The 19,409-nt window shown below is 43.2% G+C and overlaps 1 protein-coding gene across 8 annotated transcripts in view; it reads right to left on the bottom strand.

The window, feature by feature from the left end:
- ARID3B (AT-rich interaction domain 3B) overlaps positions 1–17,754 on the bottom strand; it is a 120,552-nt gene extending 102,798 nt beyond the window's left edge. For 2 of the 8 annotated variants that reach the window (XM_033919458.1, XM_033919459.1), the window contains exon 1: positions 17,629–17,754. In XM_033919458.1, coding sequence (XP_033775349.1) covers positions 17,629–17,739 — 111 coding nt within the window. In that variant the 5' untranslated portion in view covers positions 17,740–17,754. Of the gene's footprint in view, positions 1–6,427; positions 6,543–6,580; positions 6,790–6,863; positions 6,996–17,628 lie in introns of those variants that run through there. The other 6 variants (XM_033919463.1, XM_033919465.1, XM_033919460.1 and 3 more) reach the window with 6 other exon arrangements.
- Positions 17,755–19,409: the final 1,655 nt, after the last annotated feature.

Below are 19,409 nucleotides of genomic sequence, written 5' to 3'. Positions count from 1 at the left end.
CTTTTCTGGCAGGTGTGGAGCTGTCAGTAATTTTAGCAGGAGAATTTTGCTTAAATTTAGAAGCTGTTTGTGTGTGCTCTGTGCGCACGTGACCCATGGGCACAGGACAAAACATGCATATAAAATATGCACAAAGCTGGGGGCTAAGATAGCGTCAGGGTCGGACATGCATGAGAAGCTCTTGTCCTAAGTTGAGCCAAACCTAACCTATTCACAGCACGGGGAAGCGAAAAGGATTGTCGCGGGTTGTTCCTCCTGCAGCCGCAACTCCTCAGCAGCTTGTCCAGATGACTAACTCCCCACACTATGCAGGAGGCACACCCGGCTACAGGAGAAATGCTAGTACAGCTACAGGTAGAGGACCTTAGCATTGATAGGGCTTCGTAAGTTCTGATCAATGACAGGCTCTCCTCCAACCCGGAGTAGCGAGTCCCATGCTGCAGGTGGTAACTGGGTCTCCCAAAGTGGAAACAGAAGTGCTTAGCCCTGGAAAAGCGTCTTGGGGACCCTGTTTACTTGGAAACCCAGACGGAGATCTAACAACAATCTCCAGCTTGGAGACTGAAGAGACAAGAGAATCCAGAGAAACGATTCTACAATATGGAGAGTTGGTGAAGCCTGCCATCATTAATATGGAAGCTATTTGAAAGGCAAGAGAAACCATGGACTTCAACCTGAAAAAAGCCATGAGTGTTGAGGAACGATTGTGGTAATATCAACTCTAAGGTGAAGCTTCACGGTAAAGCTCTGAAAGGATATGGTGAGAGAATTCAAAACATGAACCATAGTTTTTTGTTCAGTAAGAATGTATACTTAGGGCCGGATGTACAGAACTCTGACAACCCAGTAGAAAACACCAAGTTGAGAGCTTTTTTTTTTTTTTTTCATTTGCCAGATGATGCTCAGCACAAACAACGAGTACCACAGTGAAATGGGGAGGAACTGTGCCTGGCACCTGCATACAAGAGCTGGGTGGTAGGCGCAGCTCTTGTGCTCAGGCCCAGCAGAGTTCAGGGCTATGATCCCTGGTGCTCTTAACTGAAGCAAGAAGCAGCCAGGGGGGAAACACAATTTTTCAGTTGCTACCATAGCAAAGAGAGCTGAAATTCAGAAGTCTTTTTTTTGTGCGATTTGGATGTAACTATTGTGCATATTTTATTTTTTTGTAATTATAATTTTTTTTTGTCATCAAACAGACAAGCATAATCAAAATACTTGAATATAGATTCACAAAACATAGGTAATTTGTACAAAGTGGGAAATCTTCCCACTAATAAGAAAATAACTAACAATGTATTTAGTGCACAATCAAAATAAAGGCCAAAGAAAGAAAGAAACCCCCCCAGAAGAAATTTAACCCTTGGGGACGATAAGGAAACAGAAACCTAGCAGCCAGCTTGCATTATTACCGTATTTTCACACATATAAAGCAAGCGAGCTATACACGATTTTACAAACCGAGCATAACCATGCGCGTTATATGCGTGAGCGCGTTTTACAATTTTTTTTTTACATTACTGGTTCCCCCCCCCCCCGACATCTGATTCACCCCCCAGCCCTGAAAGCCTGATACCCCACCCCGAAGGACCGCTGGCCCCCCCACCCTTAAGGAAGCAAAACGCTGGTCTAGGCTGTCAAGTTTATCTAATATGCATTGCAGTTTACCTCCAAGAGTAGCCTCCAAGGCAGCCTGTATCTCCGCAGCCACTTCAGCCACCCATACCGAGCTGGGGGTCATCGGGGTAGGCGAGCCCACGTGGTCCGCCATCTTGAATTCAGCCGGCCCAGACTTTCCACACTCTTTTCTTGTTAATTTGGTGGCCATGAATGCCGCAGATCTTCTGACTGGCTTGCCCGTAGTATATAAACTCACAAATAGTACATATATAGCAGGGAACGCGGAAGAAAATTGCTGAAAATTTGCAGATCTGCTTTACGTGTTGCAGAGCTGCAAGTGCTTGCTGCTAACAGCCCTGCTGCTTCCTCTGATGTCAGAGAAGGGGCGGGACCGGGCAGAGGAAGCAGCAGGGCTGTTAGCAGCAAGCACTTGCAGCTCTGCAACACGTAAAGCAGCTCTGCAAATTTTCAGCAATTTTCTTCCGTGTTCCCTGCTATATATGTACTATTTGTGAGTTTATATACTATGGGCAAGCCAGTCAGAAAATCTGCGGCATTCATGGCCACCAAATTAACAAGAAAAGAGTGTGGAAAGTCTGGGCTGGCTGAATCCAAGATGGCGGACCACGTGGGCTCGCCTACCCCAATGACCCCCAGCTCAGTATGGGTGACTAAAGTGGCTGCGGAGATACAGGCTGCCTTGGAGGCTACTCTTGGAGGTAAACTGCAATGCATATTAGATAAACTTGACAGCCTAGACCAGCGTTTTGCTTCCTTAAGGGTGAGGGGCCAGCGGTCCTTCGGGGTGGGGCATCAGGCTTTCAGGGCTGGGGAGTGAATCGGACGTCGGGGGGGGACAGGACTTCAAGGGCAGGGCGGCGACAGGAGAGTCGGGGCGGCAAGCAGCATGCGCGGTATACGCATGCGCGTGCTATATGTAAATTTATTTACATAAATGTTGTTTTCCCGCGCGCTATACCCGCGCGCTATACTCTATTGGAAGGGCTATAGGACCAACTGTAACCCCACCACCACCTTTAGCCACAATAAATTCCAACAATTGTTTGGGTTCGAAAAAGAAAATTTTTACCACCATAAGTAAGACAACATTTTGCTGGAAATTTCAAAATAAATGAGATATTGCACCTTAAGATTGACAGTAAATTCTGAGTGGAAATCAATAAAACTTCCTCAGATATCTACGAACTATCTCAATAGCTGAAATTACTGTAGATCTAGGGAAATTTAACATTCTCAGATTATTTTTCCTTTGATAATTTTCCATACACTCCAACTTTTTTTTGAATAGCAGATCTTTCCTTAATAATGTCTATTTGCAAATCCTTAACTTGATTAATCTGCTGTTCATGCACAATAGCTACATCCAAATCGCACAAAAAAAAGACTTCTGAATTTCAGCTCTCTTTGCTATGGTAGCAACTGAAAAATTGTGTTTCCCCCCTGGCTACTGCTTGCTTCAGTTAAGAGCACCAGGGATCATAGCCCTGAACTCTGCTGGGCCTGAGCACAAGAGCTGCGCCTACCACCCAGTTCTTGTATGCAGGTGCCAGGCACAATTCCTCCCCATTTCACTGTGGTACTCGTTGTTTGTGCTGAGCATCATCTGGCAAATGAAAAAAAAAAAAAAGCTCTCAACTTGGTGTTTTCTACTGGGTTGTCAGAGTTCTGTACATCCGGCCCTAAGAATACATTCTTACAGAACAAAAAACTATGGTTGTTTACTCAACAGAAAATAACATATTACTAACAATGCTTAACAAGTCTGATCTTGGCTTTAAAAATGTATACAGGGTCCAGGATGCTCACAGGTCCTCATTTTCAGTATAAATTTTCTGCATAGTTTGGACTAAATTTCTTCAGTTCTGAAACAGGATCAGTGTAATACGGATAAAAATGCTGGATATTAATAGAAGAACCACCCAATATTGGCAACACACAGCACCTCAGGCATATATTTTGGAAAGACAGAACATAAATCTGTATAAACAACAAGTAAAGGTATAACATGACCCTTCATTCTCAAAATAAATTCAGTTAGGGAACTGGGTGTAATACAAATTCTGCAGTTTAGAAATGACTGGTAAGTACTATTTGATAAGGAAAAGCTCAACTTGAAGGAATATCCTTTTTTATATTATTTTCAGTATCTCAGAAAATTACAGCCTCTTAAGAAATACTAAAATCCAGATGTTTACAACAGCTTGCCACTAATCGGCACCACATTAGACCATACTTTCTCACGAGTATCTCAAAACAAACAATAGTTTCCCAATACAAAACAAAGATATTATGAGTAAACAAAGAGATCCTCAGACTTGGAGCAGGGTTAGGTTTAATGCTACATTTTCAACTCTTTTTTTTAATCTCCTATCATTAGATACCTCACAATTCTTCTGTACTCACACCAAAATAAAATAATCTAAAATCATAAGTCAAAATATCAGTAACACCATCAACATACCCTTTCTTCACCAGTAGTGTCATGTGTTTTTAAGTTTCATATATTACAAAATATATGCAGGGGTATCTGTGTTATTATCTTATTCACCCCTTTTTACAAAACCGCAAAAGGGGTTTTTAGCACAGGCCAGAATGCAGAATGTTCTGCGCTGCTCCCAACATGCATAGACTTCTTATGAGCATTGGAAGCTACACAGAGCATTCGCCGCACAGGCATGTGCTAAAAACCACTTTCATAATTTTGTTTTTAAAAAAAAAAGGGGGGGGGGGGTAATGCTTTATTTCATGTCATTCATTGTCCAGTTCCAACACCAAGTAAACAAATCACCAGCAGTCTTATGTAGATTAAGGATGCAGTGCCAGGTTTCAAATCCTGCATCAGGGGTCAGCGCTCATTTTCAATTAAATAGGATGGTAGTAATCCAGTGATGGACACTGATTAGACTACTGCCTGTGTATGCAAACAAGCACCAATTCCTGATGCAGGATTTGAAATCCTAACCCATATTGCATTGCATTAGAGATTTCTATTCCACCATTGCCTTGCGGTTCAAGATGGATTACAAAAGAATTACCAAAAAACGTATTACATGAAGAAGATATCTGGTAATTTCTAGAGAAGAAAAAGAGTAGATGAGGTTGCTTTGGGGAATCAGGAAGGTATTGGGAAGGAGCTAGCGGTATTAAGTCGTTTGCATGAATTTCTTGAAAAGTAGAGTCTATTTCTTTTCAGAATGTTTTGTAGTCTGGGAGTCATAATTAGTAGAATGTTTGGTTTTGCTGCTTGTGTGACCAGGAGACCATCATATAGTTTTTTCCAGGTACATAGATGGTACATAAATTTCCAGGTACATATAGATGAGTCATCTATTGAAAACTGTTGGCAATTTGTGAATATGTGTTTTCATTCACATAGAATTGCTGACAATTTGTTTGGTTGATAGGGGATTGAAATTGCATAACAAGTTTTTGTTATTAACATTTTTATTCCTCACACAAATGATATGTAAAACTTAGAAATACATGAGGATGCTATTGGAAAGGAGTTAATGTTACATGGACTTATGATTTTGGATTATTTTATTTCGTAGCAAGGAGTCCATTCTTTGCCCACAATTTCTGCTACAATGGGAACAAACTGCAGCAAATAACGTGCACTCATTATTAAAAGACCCTCTTAGTGTATGTGAAAGATAAGAGCACTGGAATTCAAAATTCTCCATTTATTAAAAGAACAAACAGAATACAAGCGATATGTGCAAGCTCCTAAGGCTCTGTAGAGATGCTTTAACCTTACTCTGGAAAGACATTTATAGGGACAAAATGGTACTACACTCTGCAAATCTGTGCAATTTTTGACCCATGCTAAGATTCCTGAAATGGTCCCAAGTTAATGTCAGTTTGTGATGAACTTACACATGCCTAGACCTAACTACCACAAAGTGCACCAATATCAACTTATTTCACATTGCCACCTAAAAACTATTTAATAAATGGAACTGATTTTTGATAAAACACTTCTTAGCTGTGTCAACAAGCCCCCTTAGCCAATCAGATGGTATTTATTTCTACAGGAAATATTACACCCTACCACAGATGTGGCTGCCACTGTGGGAAATATATCTTGCTGACTCAAGGCTTCAAATACAGGGATAACAGAGGAAATATTACAACCTATCATCCATAAGGTGTCAAATACTGGATCAGCAAGGGACATATTACATCCTGCTGCTAAAGCATCAGATGCAGTGGCTCTGTAAGAAAAATCACACTCTGCCAGTGATAATATGACAGGTATGGAGCCAGTATGGGAGACATATACCCTGCCAGTGATAAGGTGACATTACACCTTTGCTGGAATAATGGGGGATATTACACTCTGCCAGCAATAAGATACAGTGCCTTTGAAGGAAATATTACATAGTTCGGAAAACATTATACTTTGCCAGCAGTAATTTGCCAGATATGGTGCCTCTGTGGAAGATATTACAGCCTGCAGACGACAAAATATCAAATACGGTGCCTCTGTAGGAAATATTACATCCTGCCAGCATTTACGTGTTAGATACAGTACCTGCGTGGCAGGCATTCCACCCTACAGGCAACAAATACGTCAAATACAGTGCCTCTTTAAGAAATAGTATACACCGGCAATGATAACGTCTTAGATACAATGCCAGCATGGGAGCAATTATGCACTGCTAGCTACAAGGCGCCAGATGCGGTGCCTCTGTGGGAGATACTACACACCCCATCAGCAATAGCTTATCAAATAAAGGGCCCCCTGTAGGAAAAACTACCAAAGATACAATCAAACGCATTCGGCTACCCTCACACTCTCCTTCGCCGAGCACCCCTCCTCACACGCATTCGGAGGGACTGGATTCTCCTCCCCGTGGTCTGCTCTCTCTCTTCCCCCTCACCGCCCTGTCCGCGATCCGGCACCTTTCCCCCTCAAACCTTCTCCCAGTCAAACTTATACCTGAGGTTGCCCACCAACAATCCCGCAGCTTTCCTTCTCCGGTGCCCCGTCCCCCATGACACAACTTCTCTCCGTCAGAGGCGTCCCACCTTGCCGGAAACAGGAAGCAGCGTAAGAGAAGGGCGGGACGCCGGAGAAGAAAAAACTGTGAGGGCCTGCGCGGGCTACCTCAAAGGCAAGTTGGAATTAAGAGAACTGCACGGGAAAGGGGTTTGCGGTAATCCCGCAGCGATGGAAGTACCAGTTCCCCTAGGAGTGTACGAACCTCTCAGTGACCACCTACCTACCCAGAGTTCTCTCTAAGGTCCAAGTACCGCCTCCGCCTCCTCTTTTTTTTTTTTTTTTTTCCAATAGTTCTGCGCAGCCGCACTTGTCCTCTGCCCCCGATTGACGCAGCAAGGCTCGTACTGACACACGAACGGGCCAGCGGCATCTGAGGTCACCTGATCTATTGGCGCAGGCGCAGGCGTGCGGCGACCTCCACGTGGAGCCAGATCGTTGTACGCTACACCCACGTGCCAATAAATGAGGGGATGGTGACCTTTGATGTGGCTGGCCCCTGGTCTATTTTATATGCATGACATGAATGGTGACAAAGTTCAATTTAAAAAAGTATCAGTTTATTCTGTTTATTTTTATTTATTAATTAACGTCAGTCTCCATACAGGCAATCATATCACTTTATCCATTATGGAAATAGTAATTTAAATGGATGGAACCACTGAACATAAGCCTAAAGGGAGCAGCTTGTGGTACAGAAATAATGAATTTATTAAAATAATAATAGTATAAGTAAACTGAATTTATAAAAGGCAAGGATAATACAAGGTTCGGTTGGTGGTTAATGTTCCTGTTCTGGGCTAAGGTTACAATATTTGTCAAAACCAATAAAGAGGACACCTGACTCCACCCATGCTCCACAGACAGTGTGCTGCCCTGCCCTTGCCTTCCACTAATCTAATCCCTAATCCTTTCCTAGCGCAACCTCTCCCTCTCTAACCCACACTACAGCCACCCCAGAGTCAGGTCAGGTATGGCTTTCTGAATCCCCCCTGTCCCCACATCAGTTTTGCCAGATAATTTATTGTAATCCTGCCCAATTACCTTGAAAAAGCAGCCCAATGTAAGATGGGGTGCTTGAAAGTTCTTAGCCCAACTAACTTCCATCGAGAGCTATACACTTAGTTCAGCAAGTTTCCACTTTATTCATTAAGTACTTTTCCAACAGACTGAAAAAAGTGGAAACCTGCTAGCAGTGGATAGTAAGGGTGAGTGGTGCCCAGTGCAGTGGCTCCCCTTCCCTGCCCTCTTCCCCTTCCCTTTCCCCGTACCTTTTTAGCTTCTCCATGTGAGCAGCAAGCTGCCCACGTCGATGTTGGCTCGCACTTTGACATCACTTTCTAGGAGCGGGTCCCAGAGTGATGTCAGAGAGAGCGCTGATGCCGATGCAAGCAGCAACTTCGCACCGGGGAAAGGTATGGGGGAAGGCAAGGGGCACACGCATGCAACAAGGTGAGGCAGGGAGCGAGCAAGCGGGTAGGGTGGAGAGGAGTAGGGTTGCCGCTGCACCCTTAGGAAGACCGCACCCGAGGCAGACTCCCCGCTACTGCTCGCTGGACTACATGTATAGACCTCAATGGAGATTGCCCCAACTTCATTGGATGGACTAAGAACTTTGACTCCTTGTGTTTCTCTTTTGCACAATCTGCACATACTTAGGGTTACCAGACGTCCGGCTGCCGACGCTGCTGAAGTGAGGTTTGTCGGTTGTCTTGCGGTGGGAGGGTCGGCGGGGTGCGCATGGGAGGGAGAGATAGGAAGGTCAGCAGGGGTTTTGGGGGGAAGCAGTCTGCCCTGGGTGCTCCAAGGCCTGGCATCATTAACTTCTTCGAGCAGCAACAGCGTTTACAATTTGCTGCTGTTGCCGGCTTCGGGCCTTCCTCTGCTGGGTCCTGCCTACTTCCTGTTTCCATGAAGGCAGGACCCAGCAGAGAAGAAGGCCCAAGCTGGTAACAGAAGCGAACTGTGAATGCTGCTGCTGTCCGAAGAAGTTCATGACGCCCGGCCTTGGGTGACAGAATGAGGAAAGGGAGTAGAGGGGGTGAGAATTGCTTGCACTGCACCCAACTGGAGGGAGAAATAGAGGGAGAAGGAAGATGAGGGAGGGAATGAAAGGAGATGCCAGGTACGTTAGATAGATTTTGAGCCCACCGGGACAGACAGGGAAAATGCGTGAGTACCTGATTGTAAAAACCACTTAGATAACCTTGATAGGTGGTATATAAAATCCTAATAAACTTGAAACTTGGAGGGAAGGAAGGGAGGAAGAGATGCCAGGGCATGGAGGGAAGGAGGAAGGTATGCCAGACCAAGGGAAAAGGAAGGGGGAAAGGAAGGAGGAGATGTCAGAGCATGGAGGGGGAGGGAGAGATGGAAGAAAAGGAAAGGAGAGAGATGCCAGGGAATCAGGGAAGGGAATATGCCAGACCGTGGGATGGGAAAGAAAGAAAGGAGAAGAGAGAGATGCCAGAGCAAGGGGGAGGGGGTGGTGTCATAGAGAGAAAAATGGAGAGGTGGCAGAGCTGAAATCAATCATGTACAAAGGATAGAAGGGGCACAGGATAGACAGTTTATGGAAGGAGCATAGAAAGAGGGGAAATGCCATATGGAATGAGGAGAGGGCAGACAGTGGATGGAAGGGGCTGATGGAAGACAAAGAGGACAGATGCTGGCTAGAAAGAAGAGTGAAGATGATTAAAGCAGAAATGACAAAAGGTAGAAAAAATATTTTTTTGCTTTAGAATAAAATAGTAATGTAGTTGTATTGATAAAACTTTTATAAACATAAAATAAGGTAATCTTTTTATTGGACTAATTTTAATAAATTTTTTACTAACTTTTAGAGACTAAAACCCCCTTTTCTCAGGTCAGGACAATATAATGTAACAGCAGTATACTATATTAACCTGAAGAAGGAGTCTATGGCCTCTGAAAGGTAATTGAAAAACAGATTAGTCCAATAAAATGGTATATTCTTATTTTCAATTTTTGTTTTATTTCTATTTGTTAATTTGTAAAGTGGTGATTGTTTGTCAGTTTCTTCAAATTTACATCTGCTATATTTATATTTTGCAGAGTATTACGGGGCTATGTATTCATTGTTTCTGTGGTGTTTTACTATATGCAGTTTGACTTCTTGGCGATTCAGTTTAACCTCTATCTACATATTTATATTTTTAGTCTGTGATTACTTATTCCATACTGAGTGAGGGTGTATCTGTGTTCTGTGTGTATGAAAGACATGGTTTTCTGTTAGCATTGACTAGCCTTGTTTGGCTAAATGCATCGGGCATGGTTCTTGGGAGCACCTTGAATATACCTGATTTGAATCTCCTTATTTTCTGCCCATCTTTTGTTTCATGTTGGATTCTTTGGTGGACTGCTTGCCTTGTTGTTTCATTACAAGTTAACATACATGGAGTGGAACATACTAGAGGAGTTACAGATTTGGTTGTTTATACATACATTTGGGTTACAGTTGGTCGACATAGAATGAGGCAGTTGAGAGGCGTTGTAAACTTGGTTATTAATATATTTCGGATAGTATTACTGCCTTACAATATATTTGAACACTTTTATATATGTATGGAAAGGGTTCAGAGTTAAAGTCCTGGGTAAGTAGGTGGGAAGGAAGGGGGATTTGTTCAGAGATGTTTGGGGGTTGCATAGAAGAAAAACTGTGCACTGGTATGCTAATCTTTGTTTGCTTTGAATTAAAAAAAAGAGAAATACAAGTGGAAATAAAGAAGTGAATAAGATGGGGATGGGGGGTGGGGCAGGGCCAGGGGGGCCCAGTATACTTGTGTGACCAGGGGCCCTCTAAGAATTAATCCTGCCCTGGAAGGGGCAGATGCTGAAGGGAAAAGGGGAGAGAAGGAGCAGACACTGGATGGAAGAGGGGGAGAGGGGACAGGTGCTAAATGAAGGGGTTAGAGAGAAGGGACAGGCACTTGAAGGAAAGGACATGCGCTTGATGGAAGTGGGGAAAGAGAAGGGGAAACACTGCATAGGGGGGTGGGAGAAGAACAAGGATAGGTTTAGTGAAAGACTAAAATTTGAGAACCAGGGAAAGACATGGCAAACTGTATTGTTCTCCAATGGCTAAAGGAAGCAAGGTGGCAAAACTCATTAAGAGGAAACCAGGGAAAACATTTTGAGCTACAGTTTGCTGCCAAGTAAACTTTCACAGTACTTGCTTCCCCAAGTCATATATGCCATTAACCCAATTTCAATAAAATATAATTTGCCTCCTTTTCCACTTGAGGATAGTATAGGTTGACAGTAAAAAGAGGTGGATTGAGACTGGATAGTAAAAAAATAAAAAATAAAGTCTTGACATAGGCAGAACAATATACTGAAGAAAGTTTAAAGGAAAAGGAGGAAAGAAAAATTAACAAATGGACAGGAAATCCCGGTAAGAGATTTAAGAGAAGATGGTAAAAGTAGAAATCAGAGACTGGGACCAATACAATTAGAAAAACTAAGCAGCCAGTTTTGGCCCCCTTTTATCAAGCTGCATTAGGGTTTTTTGTCGCAGGTCACTGTGGTTAAAAACTCTGATGCTCTTGGAATTCTGTAAGCATCAGAGCTTTTACCGTAGCTAGAAAGATATCAGTGAGACTCAAAGAGCTCACCCACAGTCTGATTTTAATATGAAGGAGTTACTTTTGGTATCTACAGTGTACCAGCTTCAATAAATCACTATCACTAGACTTGAATATGAAATGCTAGTTGAGAAACCAGTCATTGTTCTGTGACACAAAAGAGAGCAAGAAGTAGGGTGATCAAGTTGGCCCTATTAGTTGAGCAGGCCTTGTGTTTTGAATTGGGATGAGGGATCAACTGTATAAGAAGAACTAATGTACTGTTTCCTTCCCTGTTATTTTTTTAGCATTCTCCTTCAATGCAAATTTGCATTACAAACATCGTTTTTCCCTTTTAAAGCTGACATGGCTGTTTTGTTATGCGACAGCTGATGTGATGATTTGCCTATCAGGTGCCTCTGAGGGGGTGCAAGTCCTACGATGCCTATCATTTTCTGAGGAGTCTGTGTTGTGTTTCACAACATGGGAAACAGCACCAGTGAAATCCAATTTACTGAACTTATGTATGAACATGTTATTATGAAAGCTTATTTTATTTATTTGGATTTAACCCACACCTTTTATCAGTTGTAGCTCAAGGTGAGTTAATTCAGGTATACTATTTTCCTGTCCCTGGAAGTTCACATACAGATTGCTCTTCGGTGTTCGTTTCAGCACAGGCTATAGTTTTTTGTTTGCAGTTTTATTTGATCCTCCATTGACCTGGGACCCCTGATGAAGGCGTGTTAACTGAAACACAGACTGTGTCGGGTCCCTTGGTTTGTTTTTAGGGTGGTATTATTAACTGCATTCAATTATTTGATACAATAAATTTAGTCCACATCCTTTGGATATCCAAGTGCCAATTATCGCTTATTAAGACCCTTTAATTGCTTATTAACTACTTAATTTGGACGCCTAAGTCCCACCTAACTTTAGGTTTGGCCAATTTCTTGGAGGAAAAGTCCATAGTCTGTTATTGAGAAAGACATGGGGGAAGCCACTGCTTGCCCTGGATCGGTAGCATGGAATATTACTACTCCTTGGGTTTGGGCCAGGTACCAGTGACCTGGATTGACCATCGTGAGAACAGGCTACTGGGCTTGATGGACCATTGGTCTGACCCAGTAAGGCCATTCTTATGTTTTTAGGCATCCTTTACAGAATCAGGGCCTCAGACCTGTTTTTAGATCACCTAAGTCACAACGTATAAGTTCCGTCCAGGCAACTTTGTAAAACTTTCAATTATCCCTGCAGTACAACTATGTCAAGGTTGGCTCACATCCTGCACATATCTCACCCTTACCACTCCTCCAAAAATGCCCCTTTCTGCTCTGGGCATACAGCGGGATTCAGAGGCCTAAAAAGTATCTGGATACGTCTAAAAACCCATTTCGATTATCGGCACTTGGACGACCTGTCTTTTTGATCATCCAAGTGCTGATTTGGGCAAGTTTTTAGATGTATTTAACTTTCGATTATGAGTCTTTTAAGCAATAGGATAGGCTGTCCTACCTTTATCTTTCAGGGGCCACAGTATATTTTGTAATATTTGGAGGGCCAAAACATGCACCATTTCATTTTGCTGTATATTTTGTCAATCATGGTAAAATATGATAGTGTCATCCCCTCTCCAGCCTTCAGTCTCTCTCTCTCCCTGTCTCATGCAGGGCAAGATTAACCAATAGGCCATGTAGGCACGTGCCTAGGGCCTGAAATGGTCAGGGGGGCCTGATGAAGGAGGGCATCAACATTGTTTTTTCCAAACGGCGATGGCCCCCTCCAGCATCGATCGTCAATGCGGGCCCCGCCGATCGGCAACACGGGCCCCCATCCCAATCGGCAACGCGGCTCCTCCCCCATCGACGGAAAGTAAAACAAACAAGCAACGTGGGTAAGAAAGGCAATGGGAACTGTAATTGTGTAAGCGGTGCTGCTTGCCCAAAGCTTCCCTCTGACACAGCTTCTTGTTTCCGCCTGGCCGCATGGTGGGGTGGGGCGTGGCAGGGGGCCCAGTGTACTTGGGTGCCTAGGGGCCCTGAACGAATTAATCCTGCTCTGGTCTCATGCACCTCCCTCAGCCATCTATCCTTCACCAGCCTCTCTTTCACCTGCAGCATGAAGTTATCCATATGAGCGAAGAATATATAACCAGTAGTGTAAAACTTGTCCTCACAACCCTGCAGGCATGGATTACAGTCTCGAAAAAGGTCTGACCAGATTTTCCAGTTTGGCAGTTGTTTTATCTGACACTATGAAAGCTTGTTAACACATTCAGTGTAATGAAGAGTCAGTCTTCACCACCATTGTCTGTTCTGTAGTATCATTGTTTCAGTTACAGCAGGCAATAGGGTGATGACAAATTTCATCAGTGCAAGTACTTTGACCAATAGCAGTTCTCTGGTACACTGTCACATGTGGAGTCCTGGGTAAATATAAATTTGTAAGCAGCAACCACAGACCTCCATTAACTTCTTTTCTCAAACCTCACCGCCACCATTCACATTTTTGTGGATATCTTTTGTTTCATGAGTAAATCAAGGAAAAGTTTTGTTTACCTGCAATTACATCACTTTCTTTTCCAGCGATAAATAATAATAATAATAAAAAAAAGATTTGACATTGATATGTGAACATTTCTTAAGAAAAAACTGGATATTTCATGGGGTGTTCTAATTTTTTTACCTGACTGTATTTTCCAGTTTCACAGAGATTTCTTTTAGTTCCTCCACATTGTCACCCTTAAAAACCATTTCTGGTTCAGGTAGATCTCTTACATATTCTTTCGTAAAGAGCAAAGCAAGGAATTCATTCAGTCTGTCTGATATAGCCATATCCTCCTTGAGTGCCCCTTGTACTCCTTGATGATTCAACAGTCCCATGGATTCCCTCACAGGTTTTTTGCTTCTGAAATAGTTGTTACTATGAAATTTGCACATGTAAGAGAAGAGAAGCAGCACCTAAAAGGCTCTTCCTCTCCACTCAAAGACTGCATGGCAATTGCATACACTAAGGCAGGTAAGGGGAGAAGGGAGGAAGTGGACATTGGATACTCCTCCCAACTGGCCAGCATGATCTTTGGTGCCTCCCCCTCTCAGATCATTATAGCCATCATGAGGTATGGGGACCATGGAATCCCAAGAGCCATGATACAGTAGGAATAGGTGAGCCACAGGGGCAACAGGAGCTGAACAACCTTAGGACAAGGCAGGGCCGTACTGAGAGCTGCAAGAACAATGTGGTTGCACAGAGTTCAAGGGAGATGGAGGCACTAAAATTACTCACTATCCATTCTTTCTCTTCTTGTCTCAGTGCTGTGGGCAGGATAGGGGTGCCAGGGGTTATGTTGCATAGAGTGTGATTCCAGCTGAATACAGTCCTGGGAGGGAGAGAGAGAATTACATATTGCTGAGGGGAAGAGGGAAAAAGTTTGTCTTGCAGGAAGGAAAGAGAGTGCTTTTGTGGGAAACAGAAGGATACGAGAGAGGAAGAGACAGATAATGGATAGAAAATAAAACAAAGAATATGATGTCTCTGTATCGCTCCATGAGTATTGTGTGCAATTTTGGTCACTGTATCTCAGAAAAGATATAGCAGAAGTAGAAAAGGTTCTAAAGAAGGGTGACCAAAACGATTGTTGATAGAACTTCTCTCATATGTGAAAAGGCTCTTCAGTTTGGAGAACAGATGGCTGAAGGGGAGATAGGATAGAAGTCTACAAAATCCTGAGTGGAGTAGAACGTATAAATGTGAATCAATTTTACTCGTTCAAAAAATACAAAGACTAGGTTTCACTCCATGAAATTACACAGTAATACTTTTAAAACAAATAGGAGAAAACATTTTTTCACTCAACAGTTAGGCTCATTACCAGAGAATGTGGTAACAGTGGTTATTGTATTTGAGTTAAAAATGGTAAAGACAATTTCCTGGAGGAAAAATCCATAGTCTGTTATTGAGCTAGATATGAGTGAAGCCACTGCTTGCCCTGGGATTGGTAGCATGGAATGTTGCTACTACGTATATGAGATTCTGCTAAGAACTTAGAAACATAGAAACATTGAAAAGTGACGGCAGAAAAGGGCCAATGCCCATCAAGTCTGCCCACTCTATTGACCCACCCACCCTCCTAACTACCCTGTGAGAGATCACACTCTGATGTCCCATTCCCTCTTAGAGATCCAACATGAGCATCCCATCTGTTCTTAAAATCTTGCATGCTACTGGCCTCGATAACCTGTGCTGGAAGCTCATTCCAATTGCCAACCACTCTTTCGGTGAAGAAGTACTTCTGGTATCGCCATGAAACTTCTCGCCCTTTATTTTCAGCGGGTGCCCTCTTGTGGCCGAAGGTCCTCTCAGAAAGAAAATATCATCTTCTACCTCAATACGACCAGTGATATACTTAAACGTCTCAATCATGTCTCCCCTCTCTCTACGTTCTTCGAGAGAATATAGCCGCAATTTGTTTAGCCTTTCTTTGTACGATAGATTTTTGAGTCCCGAGACCTGATTGGCCACTGTTGGAAGCAAGACACTGGGCTAGATGGTCCATTGGTCTGCCCCATTATGGCTCTTCTTAGGTCTTATGTAACGGAGAAAAAAAGAGAGAGAATGTCTAGGAGTGGGCAAAGGGAATGGGAGCAAAGAGGTGGGGCGGAGAGAGGGTGGGAGACGGTGCATGGGTTGGGTGAGAAGAGCAAATGTTGGGGCCATTTTTAATGTAAATGTAAAGAAAGCTTTTGAGACCATTTATTCTCCTAGAACTCTACTTTTTAAAAACTATGTTAACGTGACACTAGTTATGACACCTAAAATTGTTTAAAAAAAAACCCCAAACAAAAGAAACCCCACATTATTTTAAGGGACAAAGTAGAGTTTTTCAAAGAAGAAAGACTTCCTTAAAAACTGCTGCTTGTAACAGTAACATGTTACAGTCCAGGGAGCCCTCTGCTGGCTATCAATGCCATTCTTTACTTCTTGTCTGAGAAACCTGAAAATGAAGACTTTGGGGTCCTTTTACAAAGGCGTGGTAGCGGTTTAATGCGCGGAATACTGCGCGTTAAACCGCCTGCCGCGCTAGTACCTAATGCCTCCATTGATGAGGCATTAGGATTTTAGGCTGCTGCAGGGGGTTAGCGCGTGATGAAATGTCCGACGCGCTAACCCCCGTAGTGCGCCTTGAGTAAAGGAGCCCTTTGTTTCTGTGTAAAGCAGGCAGAGGCCCTGCCTCAGGATGCCACCCTGCTCTGATTTATAAGGAACAGGCTAATCCAACCTGGCACGTGCATGCATGGATTTGTTCTTCCAATTTTCATTTGTAAAGCAATGGGGAAATCCAACCTATATATCTGTGTTGAATTAGCCTGCCCGTTTTAATATGATATTAGGGGGGTGCTTGGCCTATGAGGATGGGGATGGGAACCAATCCCTGCCCTGCCAGGTATATTTATAGCAGCTCATGGCTGCTGCTTGTGAAAAGATTAGAGGTCAATGGCTTTCAGGGTTGTAGACTAAGCACATGAATTTGAATATAAGAAAGTATGTTTTAGGAAGAACATCATTAATTGTTAAAGAAATTGTAGAATAATCAGATACTGTTCTACTCAAAATAGCAACATCAACGACATTTGGGAGGAAAGCAGAGGATATAAGGAAAAAGTCAATACGAGAAAAACTTTGGTGAATTATATATTTTTTTCTCCTCCTCACCAAGGATCAACTAAACCAAAATTCTTTTTTTAGATCATTCAAAACCTCAATAGATTTAGGGCTTCTTTTGCAAAGGTGCGTTAGGTCCTTAACGCGTGGAATAGCGCGCGCTAGCCTCTACCGCCTCTTCTTGAGCAGGCGGTAGTTTTTCAGCTAGCGTGCGCTAATCCGGTGCATGCACTAAAAAATGCTAGCGTACCTTTGTAAAAGGAGCCCTTAGTGATTCTATAGTGGCTATTACTGTATTTTCACGCATATAACGCGCGCGTTATACATGATTTTTACAACCCGTGCGCGTTATATGTGTGAGCGCGTTTTACAACTTTTTTTTTCAATCCGATCCGGCATCCCCCCCTGCGAACCAGCATCCTCCCCCCCCCCGCTCGCGTCATCCCTCCCTCCCCCGTGATCCTATATCCCCCCCAGCACCGCAAAACATCTCTTACCCGATTGGGCACCGACACAGGCACCAGCACCAATGCACAGGATGTGCCAGTGCCCGAAGATCCTCCCTCATTGGGTTGGGCTGGGCTGGGCGGGGCGGTGCGAGAGAGATCCTTCTTCCTGCGTCGGGCTGGACTAGGCTTTGAGCATTTGCGCATGCTCAAAGCCTTCTGGTCTCGCTCTCTCCAAGATTATTTGTGCACAGATAATTTGGTCCTAAATTCAATCTTCCCACTTGGAAATGGTTACCTGAGGTTTCTCGCATCCAGTAGATGGGGTTATTGCTGCAGAGGATGTTAATGGTAGTTCCCAGGATGATTCGATCTGCCACCGGCTCTTTCTGAGCAATGAAATAGACATTCCGCTGATTATCTACTGAGCTGTTACCACCAGAGGGAGCCTGATAAACAGAAGGGAGTAATCACAGAGGGGAAGAAGCAAAAAGGTTATTCAGTTCTACTGTATATTTCTCATAAGGGGAAGGGGCATCTACCTCCCCCCACCTGCACCCCCCCCAAAGAATATTACTTCTACTGATAATCAGTAGAGATAGACTGTCATTTGGAATAACACAGGAAATATCAATATAACATAACAAAAATTTTATTTGTATACCGGGATACACCGTGAAGTTCGATACAGTTAATATAAATGATCTAAAGACAATACATAGGTGATATGGGTACAAATACAGTCAGTCTAGGAGCAAGACAAGTTCTGCATCAGATACAATCATGGTAATTAACATGAAACATCAGTGGATAAACAGCCTGCATTACAGTTGACATTGTAGTTGGAGGTTTCCAAGTACAGATAGCTGGGGGGAGGGTAAGAAATAAAAGTATTACATGTATCTGCGTAATATATTCTATGTTTTCATGTCATTACTAATTGAAAATGAGCATAAAAAACCCCCCAACAAATTTCTCCCCAAATTCTATATAGCTCACTCAAATTTAGACACAGATCCTAGGGGGCTCATAATTGAAATTGGCACTTCGATGATCAGCAAACCAAATTGTCCAAGTGCCAATAATCAAACCGGATTTTAGACGCATCTAAAAACGACTTAGGCCTTTTCAGTGCTGCTGTACGCTCAGAGCTAAAAGAGGTGATTTAGGAGGAGTGGTGAGGGCAGGATTTGGGCGGGACGTGGGCCAGCCTAGACTTAGTTGTACTGCAAGTATAACTGAAAGTTTAACGAGGCTGCCTAGACGGAACTTATATGTTGTGACTTAGGCCATGTAAAACCAGGTCTAAGTGCCCAGAAGGTATCCAAAGTGACCAGATAACCACTGTAGACACAAAGTACAGAACCCCCACACACTCTCCCAATGATCACTGAACCCCCTCCCCCATCACCATAAAAAAACAGAATAAAAAATTACATATCTGCCTCCAGAACATCAGCACCTGGCATAGGAAAGCCTAGTAGGCGGTGGCCAAGTGGGTCTAGTAGGTTTTGGGGGTCTCACCGTGACCTATAAGGGAGTTGTGGTGAGATGTTTATGTGGCACTGTTTTTGTGAAGTTCGCAGCAGTGCCCAGTAAGGTGGCCCACTTTTGTGTTGCCATGTCTGAGTGTCCAGTCCATCACTTTGCTGGCCCCTCACACATCCAAAAGGTCTTGTTCTAGGCGTTTTTGACTTGGACGATTTTTTGGACAAGAATGGAAATTTGGGCACATACGCCAAACTCAGCATGCAATTTACAGGTCCTTTTACTAAGGCCCGCTAACCGATTTAGCACGCACTAATCTTTAGCACGTGCTAAATCAGTTAGCGTGCCTTAGAAAAGGGATCCCCTAATTAGGTAATGAGCCAATTAGCGTCACTAATTGGTTGCTATTATTCAATTATTGGCATTAATTGGCAATAATTAAAAATACCACATGCATCTTTTTAGTCACTATTCTATACAGATGTGTGTGAAATATTTCTTGCAGATACAAAAAGTGGGTGGGTCCATGGGAGGATCATGAGGAGTTTCAGTGCGGTGTAACTGAATCTGTGCATAATTTAGGAATGATGA

This window comes from Geotrypetes seraphini, chromosome 14 (genome assembly GCF_902459505.1).
Source record: "Geotrypetes seraphini chromosome 14, aGeoSer1.1, whole genome shotgun sequence".
Classification (NCBI taxonomy): Eukaryota; Metazoa; Chordata; class Amphibia; order Gymnophiona; family Dermophiidae; genus Geotrypetes; species Geotrypetes seraphini.
Note: the sequence above shows the minus strand (reverse complement) of the source record. Positions and strands in the feature narration are given on the sequence as shown.